The 8,397-nt window shown below is 56.4% G+C and overlaps 1 protein-coding gene across 1 annotated transcript; it reads left to right on the top strand.

The window, feature by feature from the left end:
- Positions 1-2,604: 2,604 nt before the first annotated feature.
- Positions 2,605-6,604, top strand: SOX1 (SRY-box transcription factor 1). Its single transcript, XM_067713037.1, has one exon. The coding sequence runs from the start codon at positions 3,335-3,337 to the stop codon at positions 4,502-4,504; it is 1,170 nt and encodes a 389-aa protein (XP_067569138.1). The 5' UTR covers positions 2,605-3,334; the 3' UTR covers positions 4,505-6,604.
- Positions 6,605-8,397: the final 1,793 nt, after the last annotated feature.

Genomic DNA, 8,397 nt, shown 5'->3' with positions numbered 1-8,397 from the left:
AGCGCCCTGCCACTGCCTGACTGGCACAGGCGGCGGCTGCCAATCATCTATCGCTTGGCAACAAGTTACACCTGCAGCTCGGGTTTAATACTGATGCACTTGGACACCCATAGTGTGTGCACCCGCTAGGGCCCAGGGAACACCTCGTCACTAAAAAGGGCTTATGGAGAGCGCCCCGAACGCTGAACACTAGCACGATCTCACACAAGGCTAAACCATTTACCCCCTATTTAGATGCTCTGCAAAACAAGGGTAACTTTGTATTTGGAGACAATTTTCAGGACTATGGTAGAAAGAAACCAGACCATTTCCAAGTCAGCTATCCAAGCTCCCCAAAGCATAAAGCCTTCCTGCAGTGTGCACTGGAGGGCAGGGTGTTTATAAAATACATTGCTCCATTGATACGGAAAAGAATGTACCAAGCCTGATTCACACAAAGTATTTTCAGGAGGGCTTCGGCTATGTATTTTAAAATCTAAATTGGAAAGCAGAGGAAAGAAATCTTTCAATTGCTAAGTGTATAATATAGTTTATAATTTGTAAACCATTTCCTTTATTTCGGTCTTGCTGACTTTCCATAACACACTGGATCACACGGCACACCCATTGCCTCCTAAATTATCAAAGGAGAAACAGATCTGTAGCACCCGTAAACAGTATTCTTGTTCTTTTTTTGTTCATTCACAATGTAACTGATATTTGGAGGTAGTGCGTGAAACAAATCAAAAGGTTTAACAAACTCGACTGGTGAAATAAGAAGGCAGTTGAAAACCAAGTTTATAACCTAGATATTTAGTGAAAAATAAATATGAAATGACGTTTCCTTTCTAATATAATTATATATTATTTGATGAGTTCACTATTAAATGCTGAATGGCCTGAAATGAAAGCAGTTTAATCTGCAGAGACCAATTTGCTCTTGCACTGCATACTGTAGCAACCCTGCAATTAAAAAAAAAAAAAGCCTACAGTAATAATCATAGTAATTGAGAGGAAAGAAAGCATTATTCCTGTACCTTGGACAAGCAATAGGGTCAGGAAATTCACAACGGCAGCATTTTTTTTAATGGGGGGGGGAAGGGAAGAGGCGTCATGTATTCACTGCCCAACATACTTAAACATCATTATTACTCCTCTTGTAATCATCATCATCATCATTATATGTTTATTTCTATTACAGTATGGTCAGTCGGGCCGCTTTGGTTAGGCTCCACTTTACCCACCAGGAATCTCCTAAACATCTCCCTCTGTGGCGCACAGAGACGCCCCCGTTCCTCCATGAGGACTCTGGAGGGATGCTTGGACTGTCATGGATTTTCTGCAAGTCTCTGGGCCACTTTCATACCATTGGGGTTGTACCGGCAGCGTGAGCGCAATGGTGTTTGAGAATGGGCTTGGAAATTTCTTGTAGTTCCCGGTATTGAGAACCCTTCAAGGTTTAAGAATTATAACTGCAGGTCTATGCCTTAATCGTTCCAGGAAACAGGCCTCTCGTTTGCATAATGCAGGGAAACGGCATCTGTCGCTCGGTCCCGAGGCCTCACTTTTCCGATTCGGGTTCAGGTGGGCCCCACTCCGTTCACGGAGTTTTCGCAGTTCTTAGGCAAACGGCTTGTGGAAGATTCGCTCCAAGAGAGCGTGGGCTAGATCATTCTTTTGCGATTTCAACAAACTTTTTCAACTGTCATTGAGTAGATTCCAGATGGATCTTGTTGTTTTCAACCTTCCCAGAAATTCCTTTTTAGGAGGAAGAAGCCAAATTGAGAAGAGCACGTGATTACAACCCCTAGGCTCATTAAAAGCAGTAAGAGTTCAGGGCTAAGGCTAAAAGCAGCTGTGGAGCCAAGCCCGACACAAATGCTTCCCCGTTACGGGATTATCGTGGCCTGGACCGCGGAGGCCTGGCCTACGAGAGGGGGCACTGGAGAACTTCAGCACAGCGGCGGTGAAGCGTGCATCCGTGGGAGGGCGGGGGGCTGAGCTGCCCAGGCCTCGCCGGAGAGCCCGCGGGGTGCGGGGAGAGGGGAGATTTCCAGTTGTGTACCTAGGACGGTCTCCCCTGCTCCCAAGGGCGCGCCCTTGCTTTCCGGCCCTCGGGCCGAGATGAGGGCGAGGATGCCGCCTCGGCCTCCAACTTTCCCCTTCCCAGCAGGCGCAGAGTTGGCTGGCAGGGGAGCAGAGGAGGAGCCGGGTCTCCTTTGCGCTCTTTTAAACAAGGCTCCGGGCTGCATTCCCCCGCCACCACCCCCCCGCCCCGCAGGATTCTTTCTTCGTCTTCGCTTTTAAACCCAATCGTTAATCGTTCGGAGCGCGCGGGCGGGGAGAGGCAAGGAGGGTGAGCTCGGGGTTCGCCGCCGCCGCGCGCGCTCAGGAAGCAGCGTGGCTGTGACCCCCCTCCCGGGCCTCCTCCCCCCGCTCCTTCCTGCCCCCGCTCCCCCTCCTTCCTCCCCCTCCTCCCCGCTCCGCCGCCCGCGCCCGGCGCCTCTACTCCCTCCCCACGTCACTCGCCAGCGCGCCATGCAAATCACCGCCGCCGCCGGCTCCCATTGGCCGCGGCGCGCTCATTTAATGGCAGCCCGGGCCGGGCGTATGGCTGCTGGGCCCCGCGCGCCGCCGGCCCCGCGTGCGCCTCTGCTCCGAGCGCACGGCCCCGGGCAGGCAGCGGGCAGCCCATCCCGGGCTCGGCCGCCCTGCTTTCTGGCCCTCTCTGCGCGCCTGCCCTCCCTCCGCTGCCCCCGGCCCCCCTCCCTGGCGGCACCGTGAGCGCCCCCCCGCCCCCCCCGCTCCCCCCTCGGCGCTTCGCTCCCCACGGGCACCTGGGACCGGCACATGCCTAGCGCACGCGGCGCGCCGCGCTGCTAGAAGTTGCAGCCCCGGAGTTGGAGGACCGAGCGCAGGAGGAAGGAGGCTCCGGCGGCGGGCGGGCGAGGCGGCGGCGGCGGCGGCGGCGAGCCCCGGGCCGGGCCCCGCGCACCGCTCGCGTCCCGGAAAGTGTAGCTGCAACTTCGCCGCGACTGAACCTGTTTGCACCGCTCCGCCGAGGGCGACCCGGCTGCGGCGGCGACGGCGATCCCGGCCCTCGGCCTCTTTGGCAAGTGGTTTGTGCTGCAGAGAAACTTTCCACCTGTGAGCCGGACCGGCGCTAAGTGCGTGTGTTTTTGCCTCTTTTTTGTTGCTGTCGCCTCCACCTCTCCCCATTCTTCTCTCTGCCAGGACCTCTCCCCGCGACCCACGGCTCGTTCCGTCTGAGCCCCTCTCCGTCCCCCCCCGCCCCCCGGCCGTCTATGCTCCAGGCCCCCTCCTCGCGGTGCCGGTGAACCCGCGAGCCGCCCCGATGTACAGCATGATGATGGAGACCGACCTGCACTCGCCCGGCGGCGCCCAGGCCCCCACGAACCTGTCGGGCCCGGCCGGGGCGGGCGGGGGCGGCGGTGGCGGCGGCGGCGGCGGCGCGGGAGCCAAGGCCAACCAGGACCGGGTGAAGCGGCCCATGAACGCCTTCATGGTGTGGTCCCGCGGACAGCGGCGCAAGATGGCCCAGGAGAACCCCAAGATGCACAACTCGGAGATCAGCAAGCGCCTGGGCGCCGAGTGGAAGGTCATGTCCGAAGCCGAGAAGCGGCCTTTCATCGACGAGGCCAAGCGGCTGCGCGCGCTGCACATGAAGGAGCACCCGGACTACAAGTACCGGCCGCGCCGCAAGACCAAGACGCTGCTCAAGAAGGACAAGTACTCGCTGGCCGGCGGGCTGCTGGCGGCAGGCGCGGGCGGCGGCGGCACGGCCGTGGCCATGGGCGTGGGCGTGGGTGTGGGCGCGGCGGCAGTGGGCCAGCGCCTCGAGAGCCCGGGCGGCGCGGCGGCCGGCGGCTACGCGCACGTCAACGGCTGGGCCAACGGCGCCTACCCCGGCTCGGTGGCGGCGGCGGCGGCCGCCGCGGCCATGATGCAGGAGGCGCAGCTGGCCTACGGGCAACATCCGGGCGCGGGCGGCGCGCACCCGCACGCGCACCCGGCGCATCCCCACCCGCACCACCCGCACGCGCACCCGCACAACCCGCAGCCCATGCACCGCTACGACATGGGCGCGCTGCAGTACAGCCCCATCTCCAACTCGCAGGGCTACATGAGCGCCTCGCCCTCGGGCTACGGCGGCCTCCCCTACGGCGCCGCGGCCGCCGCAGCCGCCGCCGCGGGCGGCGCGCACCAGAACTCGGCCGTGGCGGCGGCGGCGGCGGCGGCGGCCGCGTCGTCGGGCGCCCTGGGCACGCTTGGCTCGCTCGTCAAGTCGGAGCCGAGCGGCAGCCCGCCGGCCCCGGCGCACTCGCGGGCGCCGTGCCCCGGGGACCTGCGTGAGATGATCAGCATGTACTTGCCGGCCGGCGAGGGCGGCGACCCGGCGGCGGCGGCCGCAGCCGCGGCGCAGAGCCGGCTGCACTCGCTGCCGCAGCACTACCAGGGCGCGGGCGCGGGCGTCAACGGCACGGTGCCCCTGACGCACATCTAGGGACGCGGGGGGCCCTGCGGCCGGCGACGGGCCGCCTGGCTTTTGTACAGACGTTTCCACGTTCTCGTAAACAGGCAAACACTGGCGCCGAGCACCAGGTGACACCCGGCCCCCCTAACCGGGAGCTCCTGGGGACCGCTAGGCGGGACCGTTGTGCGTTTGAGACTGAACTTCGGTGTTTTCTTGAGACTTTTTGTACAGTATTTATCACCCGCGGAGGCAGAAAGCGTTTTCTTTGCTCGAGGGGACACAGAGACCAAACCATGCGAGAGGCGACGCCAGCTTTTTTCTATCCCGGCCGCGCGCCCGCCCTCCGGCCGCATCGCCTCCTGACGGCGTCGGGTGCCGGCGACGCGGGGAGCTGTTCTCATTTGTTATCGGTGTAGTGAGCCGGAGCCAAGCACACGCTTTTGGTGGTCGTTACCGCCTTGGGGGATTGGTTGGTTAATTTATACCAAGAGATCCCCACTCGCACCCCTCTCAGACGGCAGCGTTATTCTGGGTTTTGTAAAACTTTCTGTATCTGAGCATTTCCGGGTTTTTGTTTTGTATTATTTCATGTAAACGCGTTGTGCAGTTTTTATTGGAGGCGTTGCGGTGTGGGGAGGAGGATTCAGATTATGTACATAGTTTCCCGAAAAGCCTTTCTGCTCAAAACGGTAAAGGAACCTCCACCCTAAAAGTGCATCGAGCTTTGAGTCAATAAATTTGAGAGAGAAAAGTCCGGTTTTTTCCCCTAAACTTGAAACGTGCTAAATTTAGATTCATGTTTTATGAGCTCAAAACACAATCAGTAAATCTGACTAAGGAGAAAGAAAAATTATCAGCATGAACTAAAACGGAGGGAACACCAGGGGAGAGGGTACGGTTTTCATGGAGCTGCATTCAGAGGAACGGAGGGAAGTTAAAATCGGTAATTATTTTGTAGCGTTTACAGTGTTATTACGGAACGAGAAATAATTGCTCCCCCCCCCCAAAAATTTATAGTTTTGTAGTCCGGCCGTTGGGTGTGTAGTTTTCAGCTGCCGGCCGCTGCCGGTGGGCTTTTCGATCCCTGGTTTCGGGCTTTGCCTCTTGCAGCTGGCCCGGGACCTGAGTGCAGTTTGGGGCGGAGGAGGGAGGAGAGAAGACCCCAGCGGCGGGACCAGGCCAAGGATGGATGACAGAGACCACGGCGGGGGCGCGGGGGCCCCCGACTCCCGGGCAGTTAACAAGATTGCGAGTGAAATTTTCTGAATTTGGCTCAAGGAGAAACGCACTCTCTAAACCAAAATGTACTGCAACCGAGGCCCCTCCGTCTGTCCTCAGCCCCTCCCTCTGGTATATGTCTCCTTGGAAAGGGACAAAATAATTTCGTTGGATTTTCACACACACAGAACCGACCGCCCCACATGCCCCGCCGTGACACTGGGATGCAAGCTGTTAACCGATGTGAACGCAAAATGCGGTGTTTATTATTCTAATGAGATCTGAGGTTGTTTGATGCTTTAAATTTTTTAATTATATTTTTTCTAGGTGTTTATTGGTACCTTGCAGTTTTTTTCTGGATTTTAAAGTTTTCTGTAAAACTTTGTCTTCAAGTAATCTGACAGCATTAAATATTGCATTTAAAATTATACTGTAGCAAATACATTTTGACATTAGTCACAGCATAAAGATGAAATATTTTTGAAAAGAACAAACTTTTAGGCCAGATGGAAATATGTTGATTTCATCAACCCCCTCATTTTCTTAACATCTTTTTTTTTTTTTTTTGTCCTGGAATGAGTATAGACTATACTTCCAAACGTGGGCCTATGCTGGCAGGTTAATGAGAAGTTCTTTCAGCCTATGCTGGGGAATAGTTTTAAGTCAAATGCTCACCTGACAATTGACGTGTGTAATCTTTTGGAGTCACTGATAATTTTGCTTCAACCACTCATTCCTTAAGGTGATTGCAGAAATTTCAAGAACGACGTCAATTGCTTCTTTCTAACAAGATAATAAAGTCTCCCTCTTTTTTCTTTTCCCTCTTTTTTTTTTTTTTTTTGCTTTAGCAATCTGATGTGTTTGGATACATAGGGACTGCTGAGTAGAACAGCATCTTCAGATAGTGAGATAGTCTGGGAATAAATGCCACACACAATCCCCTCTGGGAGAGGAAATTCTGTGACGCTCTGTGAACTCCACATGCAGCCTAAGGTGCAGGCCTCATTTACTCTGAAATATACAGAGTTCAGTGGACTCCGGCTGGCTCTTTTGCAGCATCTCCCTGCACTTACTAAGGTGGCAGACAGATGTGGGGTTGTGCTCGAATATATGTGTGACCAAACTTGTATCTATGCTCGACTATTGGCATAAGAATATTAGTAATGTGGGTAACACCTGAAACGTTTCTGACTATAGAAAGCTTAGCAGGATGCGGGGGACTCTGGGAAGAGCTGTCTGTCGATTTCCTGAAAGGTGGACTTACAGTGTGGCATTTCCCCCTGTCTGTCTCATACAGAGTCAGCAGAAATAGTCAATGCCAGGTGGCCCAAGCCACTTTGTTAAAAAACCCAGGAAGATCTTCAAAGAGGGAACTCCTGATATCCAGCAGTTTTGTTGACTAGAACAATGTGAAGGAAAGCAAATATAAATTTTTTAATGATTCAATTTTAAAACAACCTGGGATGGGGGAGTAGAAATTAGCTAGGATTCATCCTTCAGGATTGAGATCTTATCATTCCAGCACTGTCTCTTCGATTTAAATTCGCGGTGAGAATATTCCACAAGGCTCCCGAGACGCCTCACTCAACTGTGAATTCCGTTCTTGCCAAGGTACCCCTCACCCTATTCACGAACTGAAAATGTTATGTGACCATCATTATACTGTGATGGTCTCATCCACTTCCAGATCCCAGGGCGGTACTTCTATCGCTTATTCCAATTTTGTAGGAAAACCGTGTGGCGAGCGCGGACGGTCTTTGGAGGCCTTGTGCAAAGTTCGCACAACTTCGTGCCGGGACGACCGCGGGAGTTCAGGAACCGGCCTCGGTGCGCCGCCCGGCTCTCCAGGCTGAGGGTAGCACGGTTTGTTTGCTGGAGGAATTTTTTGCTCGTTTCTGTCCTCCGCCCCCCGCCCCTGTTTTATTTTAAACTCACGGGCCCCTTTCGTTGTTGTTAAGACTTTGACCCTACCCTCTTCTCCCCGCCAAAGAAACCCACCGGTAGCTGGAGAAGTGAATTAATTTCAACACGGGTAGCGCGTAGAGCGCGCCTGATGTGCAGATGCGCGTCGGGCGGCGGTGACTGAGAGGTCTATTAAAATCCTGCATGTGGGAGAAGAACAACACGCGTATTCGCGCGTTTCATTTTCCCGACAAAGAGCGGCCAACGCAGATTTCTGTCTCCGAAAAGTTCCAGCTAATTCGAGAAGCCCCTCCCGGGCTGCGGGCCCCGGGAAGGCGCGCTCCGGGGCGGCCCCGACCCCGCTCGCCCGCGCCCCCTCCCCCGCTTCCGCAGCCCGGCCCGCGGGGCAGAGGCTCCAGAAACGTCGGCGACAGAACGTAATAATAGGTTTGATTCCTTGGAAACTTCAAGTGAAAAGCAGACTTGGCCTTGACGCAGCCCTTTTCCCAGCATGACTAGTTGGCGGGATTGAAAGGCCGGGACGGGAGGGGAGGGGTTGAGGGGGCGCGGGCCCCCCGGAGCGAGGAGCCGAGGGAGGTGGGCCCGGGTCCCCGCCCCCCCAGCCCCGCAGGGTCGGGGCGGCGCGGGGACGGCGCGCGCGCGGAGGCCGAGCCCTGGAGGAGGGTACCTGCGACCCCTCACCCTCGCCCCCCACTCCCGGCCCCCGGCCCGCCTCCCCCAGCCCGACGGCGAGGCCCCGCGGGGGGTGCGGAGCTCTTCCTCCCTCCCCTATCTCCCTCCCC

This window comes from Pseudorca crassidens, chromosome 18 (genome assembly GCF_039906515.1).
Source record: "Pseudorca crassidens isolate mPseCra1 chromosome 18, mPseCra1.hap1, whole genome shotgun sequence".
NCBI lineage: Eukaryota > Metazoa > Chordata > Mammalia > Artiodactyla > Delphinidae > Pseudorca > Pseudorca crassidens.
Note: the sequence above shows the minus strand (reverse complement) of the source record. Positions and strands in the feature narration are given on the sequence as shown.